Source organism: Balaenoptera musculus, chromosome X, assembly GCF_009873245.2.
Source record: "Balaenoptera musculus isolate JJ_BM4_2016_0621 chromosome X, mBalMus1.pri.v3, whole genome shotgun sequence".
NCBI lineage: Eukaryota > Metazoa > Chordata > Mammalia > Artiodactyla > Balaenopteridae > Balaenoptera > Balaenoptera musculus.
Window position 1 is genome coordinate 27,878,403 of NC_045806.1, and position 20,703 is coordinate 27,899,105.

Genomic DNA, 20,703 nt, shown 5'->3' on the forward strand with positions numbered 1-20,703 from the left:
AGGCAGTCTCCATGGCAACTACTTATCTCCCCCTTTGTAGCCAGAAAGCAGCCATAGACAGTAAATAAATGTGGTTGAGTCCCAGTAAAACTTATTTGCAAAAACAGGTGGCTGGCAGGATTTGGTCCCATAAAATTCCTCTTCTGAAGAATTTAATATTTATAGGGTCAATAATATTTAGTGTACTATGTATTATATCAAATTCATTTAATTGCTTGACATCTGAGGGATGTCATAGGTGAGATACTTACTCCTAATAATGACCAGTTCAATGTTCCACATGGAGCCCTAGATTCTATGGTGGCATATTATTTTGTTTCAGGTTGAAGTTATAAAGTAAAATTATTTATTGACAAATAAAAATAATAATGTGCCAATAAAACCTCAAGGGGAAATATGCCACCACACAGTCTGATATGTACTCATATCAGGCTTATCTACCATTTTTCAGTTACCTATGTCCCTGAATCTTTCCTCCTTAAAAAAAAAAAATACTGTCAATTATAGCTTCAAAAAAGAGCAAGAATTTAAAAATTTCTTAACTATGATGTTTGCAAACAATCCTGGTCTCTGGCTTGTACCTATAATTTGGTTATCTAGCAGGAAGATTTACCATTCTTATGACTAAATACTTGCTATTCAGCTTGATGAATAGTTCATCCTGAACCAACTCATCTATGAACAGGCCTCTTGTACTATAATTTGTCAACTTTATCATCGTTCAAAATTTAAAATTCACGTCAGAACATTTTCTCACTCTCTTTGTATGACTTGTTCATAGCTAGCTCTTTCCTTATGCTGCCTTTCACAATATTGCTCTTTTCTGTTTCCCGAAATCTCGTTCTCCCAATTGAGTTTGGGAATCCCAGAGGTGTAATGGAGGAATGGCAAGAAAGACTAAAGGGACACAAATAACTGCTGTAGAAAGAAGACCCATTTTCCTAGGCTGGCTCCAGGACTTTCTAGAGTGTTTACATATGGCCATGTGTTTCTACCTTGGCCTTCATATGCTGAACACATGCGGCTGTGAGCTTATTAAGGGAAAGGTGGCTCTTTGCCAAGTCTGTATCCCTAGTAGCAAGCAAAGTGCCTGCCTTGCACACACTAGGCTTACACTAAATATTTGTTGAATGGATTTTGATATTTATGATACACTCAAAGGGTCAGAGAATGAAGCCATCATATTGCTAAAAACTTTCAGCAAATATGAGAGTTTCAAGTGTTCTGTACAAAGAAGAGGAGAGGGCAGCTCCTTGGAAGGAAGAATTTCTTGGATATGAGATGGGGTAAAAATGGAAGAAAGGACAAGCTTAGGGATAGTTTGCCTTAGGGAATAATATGATGAAAATATAATCCTTTCATTTATCCAATTATTCATCATCGTGAGTGTTATATATTTTATGTATGAAGAGATTGTTCTATGTACTGAAGACCTATTAGTGACCAAGGAAGACAAGGTCCCTGCAAGATTTACATTCTAGTGGGAAAGATAAAAAATAAACATGCAAACATATATTAAAATTTCAGCAATCGACAATGTTATGAAGAAAGCAAAGCAGGGTAATTTGGAGAGAAATTAATCCTCTCTCCCTGTGTGTGTGTGTGTGTGTGTGTGTGTGTGTGTGTGTGTGTGATCTTTTTAAAATAGGAGAATTCACAAAAAGCATATCTGAGAAGATAACATCAGAACATGGACATATGTAAGTAAAGAGAAGTGTACAAAAGTCCTGAGAGGGAGGTGATTAGGACATAGGGGATAAAGACTGAGGATAGGGTAGAACCCTCTAGCAAAGAGAAAAGCAAGTTTAATGGTAGGAACGAGCACTAGAAGGAACAGTAAGAAGCTATGAGAGAAGAAACAGCAGTGAGATCACAGTGGCTGGAACATCCTCTTTGCAAAGTACTGTACTTCATAAAAATTACTTATATTAGCATTAATCTTATTTTTCATTAAATAATTTCTGCTTCACATTGCTTCCATGTTGATGTGAGCAGGGTTTTTTCCAATTTGGAATTTGCAATTAGCATGCTTCACTTTTTTTTTTTTTTTGGTAGATTCTTACTCTCCTAATAATTTCTTACTCTAAGAATGGGGATCCCTTAGGGATGATATGTTTTTTCATGAATTTTAAGCAGTTCTTTACAGTTGTGGCTATTACAGTAAGTTATAGTTTTGGTTATTGCTTCTTTTCCATTATGTAGAGCAATTTTTCATCTTCTTAAACATATCATGCTAGACAACAGAACTTAAAGAACTAGCCATTGAGTTTATCCAATTATTTTAATATACTTATCTTATGAAAGACACATTTGATAGGCAACAATTTAGAGCCCCTCTCTGAATTTCTGCACTCTGCCAAACTCCCAATAAATCTGTTATTACTACTTCTGAAAAGATGCATAGGAGCCAAGAAGTTATAGAGGAGTTTCTAAGCAGCAATAAAAAGCTAACGATATTTACGTAAGAATGAAGTACCCAACTGTTTAACTGTATTAAGAGACTGACTTCTCATGCCATTACCAGCTAATAACATTGGAAAGCTTACTTTAAGATGTATTCCCATACTTACACATCACTGTAACCCTAAAGTAAGTGACTAGAGACAAATTCTCTTCGCAGTAAATTTTCATGTTGATTCTCTTATGTTAGTGTATATCCTCTAGCTACAGAAACCAGGGTAGCTTTGTGACCACCAAACAAAACCTTATGAAATTTTATTACTGCTGGGGAAATATAAAGGGCCAGCAGTAGTATGAATTGTTCTTAACATTGGGGTCCCAATGAAGGACAACAGATGGCAGAAATTTTTACTCAAATGATTTTTCTATCAAAGTTTCTATCAGCATTTGAGTCCCAGCAGTGCGGCCATTAAGAAGCCTTCAAACTCACCAGCCAGCTGGTAAAATCAGCACTGTGAAAACTGACTACACAGAAAACATACTTGTATGCAATTTGGTCTTTTATACCATATGCCTTTTTCTACATAGCCTTTGATTTACTCCATATTAATTCAAAGTCAGTTATCTCCTATAGAATCCTTTGGGGGAGTAGATTACCAATTAGGTATTAAAGTACATCCAAATAAAAATACAAACACTCACTAGCAGATAGTGTCAGTGATCTATGCACATCCATTCAGCACTCTTTGTTTCTGAGCAAGCCAATGGTTTTTCAATGATGGGACCTACCACTTGAGGGCTTTCTAGGCTGCAAGCTCAGAAATCAGGGTGAGAATAATTAGAAAGTCTGGGTATTTCCAGTAAGAGGAAGACAGCTTTTTTATGGACTCACTTTGTCTCAAGCTTTTGGGTAGGAGTTACCCAGCTCCAATGTGTTCTTGGAATCTAAACATGTAAGAATTGGGTCCTTTACAAAGTGCTCTAGAATTTTCTTCCATCACAAATAGCCAAGGTAAGGCAGAGCTGAAGAGCAGCTAAAACTGTCTTTGACTCTCTTAGATGCTTCTTTCTTTGTCTTCTCTCCCTCAACTGCAAGAAACTAGTGCCTTTTTTCCTTGATTTATTTCCTCATCTGAGAGATCACAGAAATGTTCTCATGTTACAACTATACAGTTTATATGTAATTTCCCATTCTCCATGCAAACTTCCAATTTGAGAAAAGAAAAAGCGTATTTTGCTTAACTAGAACATGAATTTAAACTATTTTTTTGAGATTTGATGATGAACATAAACATTATGATACGACATACTTAATCCATGCTGTCTTAAGTACCCACAATCACAATGAATTAAAATTTATCATTATGTTACAAAGTAAACAGTTTTTAATTGAATTTATTTACAGCAATACACAAAAATATATTGTACTTCTACCATACAATGGAGTAAAACACAGTAACATTGAAAGATATGCCGGAAGACTAACTTTAAGAAGATGATATTTTGCCTAAAAACAGCAGTTAACTAATGTCACAATAACACATTGCTGTTTCACTCCCTATGTTTGCTTACCATTCACTGATTTAAAGCCTAAAAAGTTTCATCTAAATAATCCTACTTCTGTTTACTTCTTTAGGTTAATTTCAAATGAAATTTCTTAAGATTTCAAGGTCTCATGCTTGCCCAAGGCAATGTTCTTTAGAAGGTGCTGTTAATTTTTAATACGGTTCACTAAGCAGCACTGTCCCATAAAATAAACAGGTTCCATTTCCGTTAATAGCAAGGTTATTCTACTCTTTTAAATATTCAATCTAATTTTGATTTTTATTGTTTCTACTGTCAACTTCAAGAATTTTCAACTCCATTAAAATAACAGCCCGTGCTTTAAAAATTATTTCTTTCTACTCTAGAAGAACACGTAGAGCTAAATGTTAGGACATGTTATGACTTCCACTTTTCTGTTTTCACTCAAGGTACTTGTTGGCACACCAATTCACTCTGTCACTAGATGAGTTAACATTATTTTCATAACTTTCCTTCATGGTGCTCAGCTTTCCCTTTGAAAACTCCCATTAACATTTATTCTTGTTAGTTCTAAAAAGAGGCAGATGTGCCAGCTTTCTGAGGAAGATTTGTTTGGTTGAACTGGAATGTTCCTCACTTTCCAATCCAAGAGCTATACTTTGAGAAAACATCATAAGTCATAAAAGTAAGCATTATTGAAAATGCCTGGTTATTCAATCTGTATTTCAGATATTTGGGGACAGCAATTCAGTAAATGCACTTTTGTTCTTATAGATACAGGCTAATCACTTAGGAAGTGTGATTAGTTATAAGATCTCACGTTTAATGAGCATTTTGTGGAGAATGCAATTCTAAGTACTTTATGCACATCTCATTTTTACTATTTAAGAGAAGAGAAAACAGAGACATAGAGATTTAAGACACTTCACAAGATTCTGCAGCTATTAAAGGAGCTAAAGGATCTGGGATTTGAACCCACACTTTCTGAATGTGGCTTCCAACTTTTTAGCCAATTTTCTAAACTTCTACTAGAGACTAATGTGGCATGTCAATATTTTTGTGGGTGATAAAATTTTCCATATGTACTCAATTACTGCTTGTTGAATGAATATTTAAGAGACATAAATAATTGAATGAGCTTATTCACAGACCAATTTTAGTGGCCTGTAACATGATTGATATTTTCTCATGTAAAAAATGTGATATTTCTAAAAGATTCCCCATGGTGGCATGACATATTTTTGGAATATCTTGAAAAATATTAATTAATATATATAATTTTATCATTCATTTGTGATGGCTGAGTTGCATTCATTCAATAGCTGAGTTGCATGGAACCAGATGATCTTTTTGGTATTGGCAGCAACTTTATTTTGAATAGTAACACCAAGTGTCAGTAGGACAATGATTTGTCCTTTTTAAAGTTAAAAAGATAAATAAAATGCAGTTTGATAGAAGTCTATACAGATAAACTTACAACATGTACCTGTTTATTATTTTATTTCATATCTAGACATGATATCTTTGCTGAAAATTATTCTTATGAGGCTTTAAACTCCAGTGTACCCCTGTAAATATTTCTTTAGTACATGGGCTGCTTGGTTGATTTTCCTTAAAGTAACCATTGCTGGTTCATGGCAACAAATCTGTCTGTTGCTAACAGGCAGCATCTACATTCTGTTTCCTCATCAAAAATTTAAACTCTCTTATTCATTATTAGTCAGTCAACAATGATAATGACCAAGACAGCTGAAATTACCACAGTTTCCATTTGTCTTATCAATGGAGGTGACTTATAGTGCCTTTCTGGACCCTTTTCTGAGACTTACCCGAACGGAAAGATAACTCCAGATGTCTTATGTTTATGTGTGTCTATGCAGGTATGCACATGTGTATGTGCATGATTTTGGACCTTCCTAATCACCAGGGGGAAAAAAAAAACGTAACTGCGTAGAATATTTGTGATATCATTCACAGTTCCATAGCTAGAAAAACTTTTCCCTGGACATCCAGAATTCCCTTTTCTATTTCATTGAGTAAAAAACAGACTAAATAAAATAGTATTTTAAGAAATTCTCCAATTAATGGAAAAAAAGTTTTGATAAAATGTTCATCAATCACAACTAAACCCCAGTGTCAAGAAGTGGAGAACTTTAGTCATTCTCAAGGCAACTAAAATTATCATATAGTTCTAAGATTGTATAGAAGTAAACATACTAAAATATCAAATGACATAAAAATTGTTTGTTTTGGACTTCTGCTTCTGTCCAAGTTGGAGTAACAGGGACCAAATTTAACTTCTTGGTTAAAAATTTTTAAAAATGAACAAAACGTAAGAAACAATGTTTTTTAAGACATTATACACTGGGTAATTTAAAAAAAGTGATCTCTAAGAAATTATAAACAAATGAGGTGAGCCCTACCGTTGCCCCAGCTTACTATCTGGGCAGAGTTGCAAGCTATGACAAAGGATGAAGGCACTCTCACAAAGCCACGGAGTCTCCTTGAGTGGAGGAGATGGAGCTGGGAATCCAAGGAGACCAAAGTGGCTAGAGTCACAGGGCAGAGCATCAGAGAGGAGACAGATACACAGAGAATAAACATTGGAGATGTGCAGAGAACGCCCTTCCAGTCTTCAGCTCAGTCCCAATCAGTTCCCATATGAGAAGAAACTACCACTGTCTAGGGAAAGAACTACACAAAATGATTAAAGGGAACAATCACCAGAGTTCACATATGGCTGGGAATAGTATCTGTTCCTGCCAGCCACAGTGGAAAACATCATTCACAGAGCATCAGAGTGAATACTGAGATGGGTTTTGCTTCAGTAGTGGGGAAAAATTAGCCCTAGACTTAGGTTGTTCTGCTCAAAACTCAAAAAGTATAAGAGGAAGACACTCAAAAGATCAAACTGTTTCCAAGCAAACTAACTGTGTTCCAGCACAAAGGTCATTAATATTTATCTGCACAAATATATCAAGCACTCAACAAGTTAAAATTCACATCTGGCACCCAATCAAAAATTACCAGTCATCCAAAGAAGCAGGAGAATAACACCCATAACAAGGAGAAAAAAATAATTGAAATTGACCCAAAATAGACACAGATGATAGAACTGGTAGACAAGTACATTATAACTGTTATTATAACTGTATTCCATATTTTCAAGAAGGTAAAGATTGACACATTGAGTAGAGACATGAAAGATGTTAAAATTCTCAAGTCACACTTCAGCAATGTACTGAATCACACAAAACAACGTCAGAGGTTAAAATTATACACTAGATGAGATTAACCACAGATTAGATATGGTAAAAGATCAGATTAGTCCATTTGACAATAGAAATTATGTAAAATGAATTACAGTGAAAAAAAGACTGAAAATAAAAAGAACAAAACATCAGTGAGTGGCCTAATATATGTTATCAGAGTCCCTGAAAAGGGGAACGGGGCAGAAAAATATTATTTTTAAATAACACCTTTAAAATTTCTGAATTTGATGAAAACTAAGGACACACAGATCCAAGAAGCTTAACAGACCTCAAGAAGAAGAAGCACAAAGAAAACTATACCAAGGAACATCATAAACCAATTGCTCAATTCCCAAAAGCACTCCCTAATAAACCTTCTGTATCCATTTCTGAGTGAGATGCCAACCTGAAATATATACCAATATCCATATCAAGACAACCACCCTCTGTGGAGTAGAAGGTATGTATATATTTACCTACAGTATACTTCTACATTGCTTTATTTTTTCATAATGAGTATATATTATTTTTACAACAAAAACAGATTAATATATGTAACTACCTTGTGATGGATATCTTTGAAAATGGCAAGAGGTTTATAAATCTCCCCAAGAACACCTTATATCTCTTATAATTCTGCCTTTAAGTCAGAAACCTAGTGATGCTGCATTAGCTCAAAATTCACTTTAGTGCTATTACAAAATGTATTTTCTGTATGATGGCAGATTGGAAATCCACAAATTTCCTGTACCTGCAATGCCGATGCTGATGTGTATAAAAATTTGATTGATATACACATAATTACACAAGATTTCAAAATTACTCATTTTCTATGTTTACTTAGTTTACACACACATAGGTGTTTAAATGCTAACTTTCTTAATATCAAAAGGCCTATTTGCTATGCAAAAAAATTTGAGAATGGAGAACTGTAAGGTTGAAAATGATATTGCTTTTATGAATCCAGCATTTTGAAATGTCTGGACTATTTAATACATTACCCTTTTCTTTGCTTTCATCTGTCTTAATCAGTGTTTTCTGGCATTCAAAAACTGGCCATAGTTCAAATCTACTTGACTGAAAGTTGCAACCTGAACAATTTTAACTAAAAAATGTTGCAAAAGTACTTAAGATTTGGTGTAATAAACACAAAATTTCTTATACCTAAGCCATATACTTTATAACATAAATTATAACCTCTACAATCCACTTTATCTGCATAATCAGAAGACACAGCAAGCTGAAATTAAACTGTACGCTGGTTATAATCCATATGTTGCATTTCCATTAACAAAACCCATAAAACAGTCAATAAGTACTGCCAATTAACTCTGCATTGTTTTGGCCTCTGGACTATCTCAGAAGGCATTTTGTCAATAGAATATATAGAAATATTGCTACATCACCACAAATTGTCTTTAGGGAAACAGAACTGTAATTTCATCATGATGGATATTTCTAGCAACTACATGATTGCTAAGTATACCACAAGTTCTCCTCCTGGACAAAATCCAACATAAGGCAATAACGCACACTTCCCCAAAGCCATAGGACACCCTGCTGTAAGATGCTTCCCTGTATCAAAGATTCAATTACACTTTGCAGTTCATCAGGTAAACCAGTTACGTCTAGACTCCCATCCTGACACTAAACGTCCACTGCATAGTCTTCCAAAATGATCATCATGACAAGTTCTAGTAGGTGCAGTGCTGACAACAAAAGTCAAAAATTATAAATTTCCATCATCCTTTACAACCTGAATTTAAGAAGTTAAGTAGTCATGATGTTGTGGTGAAGATAAAAAACAATTTGAAAAAAAGAGATCTCAGAAACTTACCTTAAGATACCATTTGTATTTGGCATGTTTCCAACTCTCAGGAACTTGTGTCTTTTTGAGAAAGTGTTCAGCTTCTGTTAGCCATTGATTAAATATCTTCATATCATAATGAAACCGCCGCCATTTTTCAACAGATCTGTCAAATTGCCTAGAATTAAAAAATATGGATCAAGGAAAATAAATGGATTATATGGACCTAGCATATATTTTATTACATTAACAAGGATATTATTTTGATAGTTTCTCACATTTGTATATTTCAATTTCAATTAACATAAATAATTAGTATAGAATACAGGATGAATTAAAATAAAAGGTTGTGATTTTCCCTTTAAAACTGAATACATTTTGTGATTGAAACAAAGATGGAAACAACTATCATGGAGTATTAGTGTTTTTTTTCCCTATGAGAATATTTAATTTTTAATAAAATTTCAGGAATTAAAAAAATACATTAACATCTAATAAATTAAGTATTTTGAAGCTAGATACTAAAAGTCAAAATATTTTTGGATCAAAATAAAATTATCTCATTAAACTCTATCAATTTCAGTCATATCTTGACCTAAAAGCATCTATTCATTAAGATCCTCAAGCATTCAGGATGATAGATGTAACTTATACGTAGGCTTACATGCAAAAAATCTACCAACTAACTGATATAGTAGTCTAAAACAGATGATGAGTGTTGTCTTCCTTTATCCTTCCTGTTTCATTGTATCCACTAACATTTTAAATTGGAATGCTGAAGGAATTTAGTGCAAGGTAATATGTTAACATCTCATATGAAAAGAATATTAAGAAGGAAGCATTTGGTCATGTTCTGGTCACAGAAGAGACTGAGGCAGAAATTATATGAGTCAAGGCTTTATGTTTACCCTGAGACAGTTGCACATAACAATCACTTGTGGCATTTAAAAAAAAAAACAGCAATAAAACACTGATTTTGGGTCCCCAGTCTAGACCAATTAAATCAGTATCTTTGGAGGTGGGATCCTTACACTGGTATTTTTAAAAGCACCCAGATGATTCTAATGTACGGTCAAGGTGAAAAATATTGTATATTGTTAAGTTTTGAAGTTTTATGGGGTTCATGATCTACTGGGTCTCCCCATCCAAACAGGCATTTGCCAGCACGAAAAAAAAGCCATCCTGAAGATTCCTGGCTGTGGAGCTGCCTCACAATACAGTAGTCTGTCAAACTTCTCTGAGTCCTACTCTTAAGATGCAATGGTTATAGTTTTGAATACCTTGAGGATCTTCTCAGATCTCAACCTCCATTTAGGAACTTTAAATAATTTTAGAACCCAAATAATGCCACAATTCCCTACTGTTTTACTGGGAAAGGAATGGAATTCACATTTATTAAACATTTACTATGAACCAGGCCCTGGGCTCTGTGCTTTCACGTATCCCATTCCACTGACTCCTACAAAACCCCCTGCAACATAACAGTTACTACTTCCATTTCCCACTGGAGAAAACTGAGATGCTGAGTAAGTTACCAAAAGATAAATAGACATTAAATGGAAGAGAGGGAATTCTAACTCAGATCTCTCTGGTTTCAGTGGTGTCTTTTACCACTTTACATTAAATTTGCTGGGATTTCCTTTTTTCAAGATGAATTTTCACCAAGTTAAACAATTCAACGTGATAGTTGTAGGCCTCTTTTTCCTATTTTTTCTTCTTTATTTTCTTCCAATATTTAATTATATATCTACATGTACATTGCATTCTATCAGATATTGCATTTAATGATTAACTGTATTTTCACCTTAAAAATATCTAAAACAGACAGTATTTTGGTAGCATAAAAAAGGCAGCCAATGATAGCCAAAAGAGGCAGTCTCTATAGCTAGCTTATAAAAAAGAATTCTACCTTTAATAAATAATGGCATTCTAGAGTTGATCAAATATGATATATCCATGAGCCACAAAATTATCTTGGAAATGTTTGCATATTTAATAATAATTTTGTTTTCATATGTTTTCAGTGCTAATACACAAAACATGACTTAAGAATACATCATAAGAATTTATTCCCTTTAAAAAAGAATTGTACATTTTATATGTCTTACAGGCACTTGAATCACTGGAGTCAAAGAGTTGTTAAATGAGAATCTAAAACACAATGAATCATAGTTGGCATTGTTCCATCTTAGTGAGATTGTAGTTGATTTTAGTTTTCATTATATGTATTTTTATGTTGTCAAGTTTTTCTGCAATGTGCATTTCATACTTTGAATATTCAGAAAAAGTTATTAAAATTTGTTTATTTATTTATTTTAAATTGAACTATAGTTGATTTACAGTATTATATTAGTTTCAGGTATACAACCCAGTGATTCAATATTTTTGTAGACTATACTCCATTCAAAGTTACGGTATTTTAAATAATGGCCATATTCCCTGTACTGTACAATATATCCTTGTTATTTATTTTATACATAGTAGTGTCTCTTAATCCCATACTCTTATTTTGCCCCTCCCTTTTCCTTTCCCCACTGGTAACCACTAGTTTATTCTCTGAATCTGCGATTCTCTTTCTGTTTCATTATATACATTCTTTTATTTTTTTAGATTCCACATACAAGAGATAACAGAGTGATAACATAGATAACATCTTTCTCTGTCTGACTTATTTCACTAAGCATAATACTTTTTAAAAGGCAGTCTCACACACAGACAACTAACATCTCCAACTATCTTCCTGCCACCATAGTTTGGGAAACAGGCAGAGGCTAACCAGACCACAGAGGAGTTGTCATTTGGTCATAATTTACCATCCCACCTTTGTAGCAGTCATCAGTCCCCTTCTTACTTTTCTTTTTTCCCAACCCAATCACCAGATTTACCCTCTTGCCAACCCTTTTAGCTACTGGGAGGTGACTGTTTCTCCAACATCTGTGCTATAAATACTCTTCATTCCAGGCTGCTGCAGATGTGTCCCTACACCACTCACTGCACTGGCAATTACCATCTTCCACCAGATTCCACAAAGCCTCCTCCCATCCAATCCCTCTTCTTCTTCACAGTTTATCTATCCTCTAAATTCTCCAGGAGAAGAAAACCATCAGCGCCCATACAATTGATCATGGTGCCCCTTAGTTCTGCAAGACAAAGTTGGAGATAGGAAGAGAAGGGAAACAGTCTGAGAGCTCAGGCTTCTCTACTTACATCTGTGTTCCAGGCCCACAAAAACGAGACAGGATGGAGTTACCAGCCAGAAAGGACTCTCTGCAGTGCCCCCATGCCCTGCTACTGTCTCAGGATTTCGTGACTTTGCACATTAGTCCAATATTCCTGAAATGTCCTCCTTCCCTTTGCTCCCTTTTCCCCAGCTCCTGCAATCTGAACCTTTTCATACTTAAAGACTTGATCTGAACTACTTATACTGTCACTTTATAAATATCTAAATATAGAATATTCACTAGAGTCTGCAACTGCTAAAACTTCGAAAACTGTAAAGCTGATTTAATTTTATTATTAAAATTAATGTTAAAATAAGTAACTCTATTCAAACAAAATATTAAATAAAAGCATGCACTTTACATGTGATGACATTTAATGTAATAATATTTTAAATTCCATTTCAAGCATCACGTAAAAATCTTAAATATACTTTCCAGCATTTTAATACGCATTGTTAACAGCCAAGTCTAAATCTATTCTTGAATTTACTATGTAAAGTTTCATTTTTTATCATGACTACTTATAAACTTAAAACTCTTTCCCACCAAGGAACATTCCAAATGAATAGATATAAATTTTGCTAGTTTTGCAATGTTACATTTATAAATTTAATCTCTAATCACTCACTATGCTCCCTAAATTCCTCTCATTCCATTAACTGGATGGTCCATGACTGAGGAAAAAGGCAGCAACAACCAGAAACACATAGAGATGTTAAAAATAGCATTCAGGGAAAGAAATATTAGTTTTACCCTCTGTATTATTACAAAGGGAAAAAAAAAGTTGCTGCCTTTTTTCCTGGCAGTAAGAGGAAATGAAGACCCAACTAAATAAAAAACAAAAAAATGTCAGTATAAACATATGGATAATAAATCAAGTGATTTTAAAATTTTGCAAATATTAAAATCCTCATTCACTATGCAAGCAGTATTTAAAATTACACTGCTGCTTCATTTATGTGCAGCATAACTTATTTCCTGCTGTTCTAAATCAAGTTAGTCAGATTATTCTTGAGCATAAATTACATTTAGGGAATAATTTAGGAACTTTGGGACATACTTTAACACTTTCGGGCCATTAAGGTGATGCTCAATTCCATGAAATAAATTTAAATAAATAACACCCTAGTAGCCTTCTGACATATCCACTGTGGCTTTATACTTAAGGTCTGCAAACTCAGCACTGGGCTGCTGAGTATTTCCTTCTACTTATTTCATCTTTGATTAGGTGAGTGGGAGGGCTCTTGGCGAAAGTCTCATGGTCCAAACTATAGCAGCTGATAAATAAAAGTTAAATTAGTCATTTGCCTCAAATCATAGTACCTAACTCACCTTCCCACACCCCACTCCCCGATCCCTGTTTCCCCAGTAATCAAATTATTTAATAAAACCTAAGTATACTAGCAGTACTGAAGTATTTCCTACAGAACGTGGCTCACGCTGGGGAACTCTTCCATGGCTTCAACTTTCCTCACCCCTCTCGTACCCCTTTTAAATCTTACTCCTAAGATTTCTAGACAAAAGTCAGTTCTCTCATGCCTAATTTATATACTGAGCCTAGATCCATGCATGTATAATTAGACTCCACTCCAGTTGGCTGTCTCACTGCAACCACTCACTGGACATAGGCTTATACCTGAAACCATGACCTTGCCTCCTCACACAGGTTGCCTAGGGTGGAATCATGGCTCCACCATCTACTTTGTGGCCTTGGGCAAGTAAGTGACCTCTCTGAAAAGTTATTATAAAAGTAGTATCTCCCTCCTAAGGCTAATTTTGAGGGCTACATATATGAATGTATTTAAATTTCTTAGAACAGTAATTGGTAGGGTTCAACAAATATGAGCAGTAGTTTTTGTTATTATTATTCTGTCTCTATTTGCTTAGGTTTTCAAATGCAAATCAAATCACCAGTATAGAATCCAAGCCATGTCACTGTCTCTCTGGTGGGGAATCAGATGTATAAGAAACAAGTTCATTTTCAGGATTTAAATTAATTAAATAGATGATGGAATTAGCTTGTTTACAGAAGCTGAATCACTACTCCAGCATAGAATCCATGGTTGACCATGCCTGGCTCTGACCACCCTATATATATATTTGTTTTTTAAACACCTTTTATTGTGAAATATAACTAATAAACAGAAGAATCTATACAATACCATGTTACCATAACCCAAGACAAAAAATTTTTTAAAAATCTCCAGCAGTCAGAAATCCCTCTTGAACCCCCTCCCAATCATTATCCCCTCTTTCTCCCACAATATAACCTCCATCCTAACTTTCGTGGTAATCATTTCCTTAGAAGTTTGTAATTTAAATATGCATTTCTAACAGTAGAGTTTGGCTGTTGTATGTTTTTGAACTTCTTATATATGGAACCATATAATATGTATTTTTTGGTATGATGGTTCATTTGCACAATACTATACACTTAAGATTAATCCATCTTTTTGCTTATATATTGCTGTATAATATTCCACTGTGTGATTTTCTTTTTTAACTGTTAATAAATATCTAGTTGTTTCTAGTTTGGGGCTACTATGATGCCGCTATAGGCATTCCTATAACTGTCTCCTGGAATGTGTACACAAGCATTTCTGTAGAGTATATACCTAGGAGTGAAACTGATGGGCCATCAGTCATGCATGCACATCTCTAATATTACCAATTAGTGCCAAATCATTTTTACCCCTAGTTGTAGTAGTGAATGAAAGTTTATACTCTTATTTACAATTTATAGTCCAAGTAGCAGTGTATGAGAATTCCAGTTGTTCCATATTCTCACCACCATGTGGTACTATCAGACTTTTAAATTTCAACTATTCTGGGTGGTATATAGTGATATCTTATTTTAGTTTTAATTTGCAAGTTCCTGACTACTAATGGGGCTGACAAAATCTTTCCATGTTTATTGGCCATTTGTATTTCTTATTTTGTGAAGATGACAAAAGTCTTGGTGTTATTGTGAAACATAACACACAGTTGTTATTTACTACAAAGTGATCATTCTATGAACACCATCCAGATCAAGATAGAAAACATTGTCAGCAGCCCAGAAGCCCTCTTTGTGCCCCTTCTCACATTTCAAGAACTTCTCCCAATTTTCTACCAGATAGTCTGCTCTTAAAGATTTACAGGAATTCTTCATGATTATGGATATACACATTATATTATTTATATGTGTGTTCCAAATATTTTATCCCACTCTGTGACTTTCATTTTCACTCTCTCAATGTCGTCTTTTGATGTACAGAAGTTATTAACATACAATATAGTCCAGTTTATTATTTTATGATTAGTGCTTTATACATCTCTTTAAGAAATCTTCCATTACCCAATATTCATTTACAAATACACCTTTACTTTGTTATAAAAGTTTTATTAATTTGCTTTTTCCCATTCATATCTATAATCCTCCAGTATTATATTTTTGTGTATAGTGTGAAATAGAATGTATATATGTATTTTTCGCAGCAAGACATTCTGTTTTAATTTTTAAGGCAAGGCATACAAACAGAACAAAATAATGCTGTACAGTGGAAAAATAAAAGTGTGTGCTGTGAAAAATAAGCCTCTGTCCCACTTCAGACACCCCCCAACTCTGCTAGTTATTCTCTCATTGTAACTAAAACTTTTATAATTTGAAATATTTATAGAGCTGGGCAAAGAAATAAACAAATACAGTGTTTTAAAGTGAGCTTTCTCATTCAGTTTTATTGTTTTCAATAGATCCATTGTTAGCATTTTTACAGCTCTGGATTGACATTTTATTTTGTAACACCCAGTTTATTTCATCTTTATTCCTCTCTAGGTTGTGAGTCTGATTCTCAGGCTTCACCAGTTTGGAATGGTTCTTTGATTTTGTTTCTCACAGTGGTTATAATACTGGAGTTTAGGAACTCGTTCTCAGGCCTCTATTCCCTCTCTCCACTGCTAAATTCTACACATTTTGTTTCCCCTGTACCTCACAAGTTTCCATTTATTGCCACATGAACAAACAGAAAAGACAGACCTTATTTGAACTGTATTACAGACTTACACACATCAACACTTAATGTGACCCCTTTCCAATTACAGGGGACTCTTTTGCCATGTTTAAAGGAGACAGGGATATTTTTCCCTCAAAAAACAAAACAAAACAAAAAAACCTAGTTCACTTAGTTATTACAGGTGAACCTTTTGGGTTTGGATTTCCTGTCTGGACATTTCCCTATACAATCTCATTCACTCTTAAAGGTTCAAGTAACATCTACAGCAGGGGTTGGCAAACTTTATCTATAAAGTGCTTGAAAAAAATATTTTAGGCCTTGTTGGCCATGCAATCTTTTTAACAGCTACTCAGCTTTGCCATTGTAGCTCAACATCAGCCATAGACTGAATAAAAGCAAATGAGTTTGGCTAGATCCCAATAAAACTCTATTTACAAAAACAGGTGTTGGGCCAGATTTGGCCCAGGGGCTGTACTTTACCTACCCATCATCTATAAATTGATTACCACATAGCCCCAGGTTCTAGCCCTCACCTGAGCTCTATAACTAGCTGTTTTTTGTACTATCCTCACCAGAACATTGTATGTGAACCTCAAACATGACATGTTTACAATCCCTTATTTTCTCCTCTAAGTCTTATAATTTTAGTTAAGGATTTCCAAGCTCGAAATCTTGAGGTCATTCTTTACTCCTCCCTTTCTTTCTCACCATGTTTGCCTCTATATCTATCTCATCAATTCTAAACCAGAAATGAGTCTTCAATTTGGCTTCTTCCCTCCAGCCCCACTTCCATAGCCTTTCTTGAAATCCCCTAATAACTTTTTCTCGCAATATCCTAACTAATTTCTCCCTATAGTCAGTTTCTGAGCACTCTCTAACCTATGTCTACACCGCCATCCCTTCTTCCTCTTTGGTTCCAACATGTACGTTCACAGACATTCACATAGCCCACAATGTATATATTACACTTTCAAACACCGAATATCTCAAAAACTTCCATAACAATCCACCCCCCCCCCTTTTACTCTGGGCCTTTTGCTATATCTTAGAATGCCACACCTCTGCAATGTCACTTTATTCTGTGAGGCCTGTCTTCCCTGAAATTAGTTACTTCCTCAGACAAACTCCCCTCACTGTGCAAAAACCTCTATTAACATACTACTTCATGTTCTAACTATGTATTTACAGAGCTGTCTTTCCCAGCAGACTATGAGCCTTTTAGAGAAAGGAATACACCTCATTCACCTTTGAATTCCTAGTACTAAGCAAAGTTCCTGGCACAGGATAAGTGTTTAATACATTTTTAAAATGAATGAATGAATGAATAAAAGAGTTCATGAGTAATTTCCATGGGCTCCTTATATGTTCCATTTAGGAGCCATGAAGGCTTGGGTATATCACTTTACCTCTTTGAATCCAGGTGTCTCATGAATAAAGCCAGGATAATATTGCCTACATTACACAGCATTTTGATGAGAATGAATGTATGCTGTAAGCTATAGATAGCAATAACATTTTAGTGCTATTGTTGTTAATAAAAGCCTTTAGTAATCTGCACATTTTATAACATTGACACAGAATTTAGAATTTAAAAATATCTTAGCCTATATCAGAAATCATTTTCCAAATAGGTAAATATGTTCTCAGTGAACTGTAGATCTTAATAATAGAAAATAGAAAATAACTTTTAAATATAAATAATTTAGCTCAACACCATCCTAAAAAAATAATACACTTTATACAAACTTGCCGACATCTAATTTAAGTATGAGGATGAATACTTACTTAAGAACTATGACTCTTTAATGGGAATGTTTCAAATAAAATAATATTGATAAAATTCACCTTACATCAAAGAACTCAATAGTGTTACCTTAAAAATAATGATAAAGTTAGATCAATGCTGACGACATTATTTGTAAAGGCTCACAAACACTTTACACCTAAAAATATTTCAAGAAATCTTAAAAGTCTTTAGACTTCTTAAGTGTTGGGTTTTTAAAAAATTTTGCTGATCTCTAATTGGGCACACATATCTGGATAGGATCTAAAATCGGTATTGTAGTAGTTTCTTTTTCCTACAAGTAGGCAGATTTGTGGAAAAGGAGGTTAAAATAGAAAAGTCTCATGGAAAACCTTGAGCCATCTTAAATAAGGACTTTTTGAATTGTAAGTACACACAATATCACACATACACACTCATATATATATATATATATATATATATGTATTCACCAAAATCAAGAACTTGACCTAAGTGGATATTAGGATTTTGGGGGACCTTGATTAAGCATATTATTTTGGCTTAGGAAGAGACACCCTAAACATCCCTGAGATAAATTTAGAAGTACCCAAATAGGTGGGGTCCATATCTTCACCTACACTTGACATCTGATTACTTAATTAGTTAATTATAAAAAGAAAAGGATTTCTCAGGGTATATGCCCAGTAGTGGGATTGCTGGGTCGTCTGGTAGTTCTATTTTTAGTTTTTTAAGGAACCTCAATACTGTTCTCCATAGTGGCTGTATCAGTTTATATTCCCACCAACAGGGCAAGAGGGTTCCCTTTTCTCCACACCCTCTCCAGCATTTATTATTTCTAGATTTTTGATGATGGCCATTCTGCCCGGTGTGAGGTGATACCTCACTGTAGTTTTGACTTGCATTTCTCTAATGATTAGTGATGTTGAGCATCCTTTCATGTGTTTGTTGGCAATCTGTATATCTTCTTTGGAGAAATGTCTATTTAGGTCTTCTGCCCATTTTTGGATTGGGTTGTTTGTTTTCTTGATATTGAGCTGCATGAGCTGCTCGTATATTTTGGAGATTAAAACTCTGTCAGTTGCTTCATTTGCAAATATTTTCTCCCATTCTGAGGGCTGTCTTTTTGTCTTGTTTATGGTTTCCTTTGCTGTGCAAAAGCTTTTAAGTTTCATTAGGTCCCATTTGTTTATTTTTGTTTTTATCCCACTACGGGGCATATACCCTGAGAAAACCATAATTCAAAAAGAGTCATGTGTCGCAATGTGCACTGCAGCACTGTTTAAAACAGCCAGGACATGGAAGCAACCTAAGTGTCCATCGACAGATGAATGGATAAATAAAATGTGGCACATATATACAATGGAATATCACTCAGCCATAAAAAGAAACGAAATTGAGTTATCTGTAGTGAGGTGGATGGACCTAGAGTCTGTCCTACAGAGTGAAGTAAGTCAGAAAGAGAAAAACAAATACCAAATACTAACACACATATATGGAATCTAAAAAAAAAAAAGAAATGGTTCTGAAGAAGCTAGGGGCAGGGCAGGAATAAAGACGCAGATGTAGAGAATGGACTTGAGGACATGGGGAGGGGGAAGGGTAAGCTGGGACGAAGTGAGAGAGTGGCATGGACATATATACACTACCAAATGTAAAATAGATAGCTAGTGGGAAGCAGCCGCATAGCACAGGGAGATCAGCTCGGTGCTTTGTGACCACCTAGAGGGGTGGGATAGGTAGGGTGGGAGGGAGATGCAAGAGGGAAGAGATATGGGGATATACGTATACGTATAGCTGATTCACTTTGTTATACAGCAGAAACTAACACACCATTGTAAAGCAATTATACTCCAATAAAGACGTTAAAAAAAAGAAAAAGAAAAGTGTCTCTGATATTACTAATGTCTGTGGTATTCTACAAATCTCCTTTGTCTTTCTCTTTTACAAACATCTTTGCTGTAGTCCGAAGTCCCAGCAGGCCAATGACTGTGTAAAGGCTGCAGTATTTGACAGTTCTGTCATGTTGGAAAAATATTCAGGGTATGCTATTCCTGCACTGCTTGTGAAAAAAACAATGTAGGATTATGCTAATATTAACCTAAAAATTATGCAATTTCAAGGTCTTGATTTGGAACAATTAGCACCCTGTAAAAATACTCAAAGTAGTAAAAATAGTTTGCTATTAGTGAGCTGCAATGTTACCTTTAACATTAGGATATTTTGGAAAAATTAACTACAGAAACTGATTCAGCAGTCTAAATAAAATAATCTAAATTTCTTAAAAAGTTTAAGGTAAAATTCTTTTTGAGGACCTGATATATTCATGGATCTCCTTTACAAAATGTGAGCATTTAATTTAAATTTACACATCTTTAGAATATAGTCTCACATTCTGTATGAAGACATAGTTTCAATTTAAAACAGGCCACAGCATGGGCATATATACACTACCAAACATAAAATAGATAGCTAGTGGGAAGCAGCCACATAGCACAGGGAGATCAGCTCGGTGCTCTGTGACCACCTAGAGGGGTGGGATAGGGAGGGTGGGAGGGAGGGAGACGCAAGAGGGAAGAGATATGGGGATATATGTATATGTATAGCTGATTCACTTTGTTATACAGCAGAAACTAACACACCTTTGTAAAGCAATTATACCCCCCCAATAAAAATTAAAAAAAACAAAACAAAAAAAACCCCAAACAAAATAAATAAATAAAACAGGCCATAGGGGACTTCCCTG

At 34.7% G+C, this 20,703-nt stretch overlaps 1 protein-coding gene across 1 annotated transcript in view; it reads right to left on the reverse strand.

Annotated features, from left to right (window-relative positions):
- LOC118889001 (dystrophin) overlaps positions 1 to 20,703 on the reverse strand; it is a 1,535,792-nt gene that overhangs the window by 923,786 nt on the left and 591,303 nt on the right. The window contains exon 40 of the mRNA XM_036840547.1: positions 9,013 to 9,160. Within this exon, the coding sequence (XP_036696442.1) occupies positions 9,013 to 9,160 (148 nt within the window). The remainder of the gene's footprint in view (positions 1 to 9,012; positions 9,161 to 20,703) is intronic.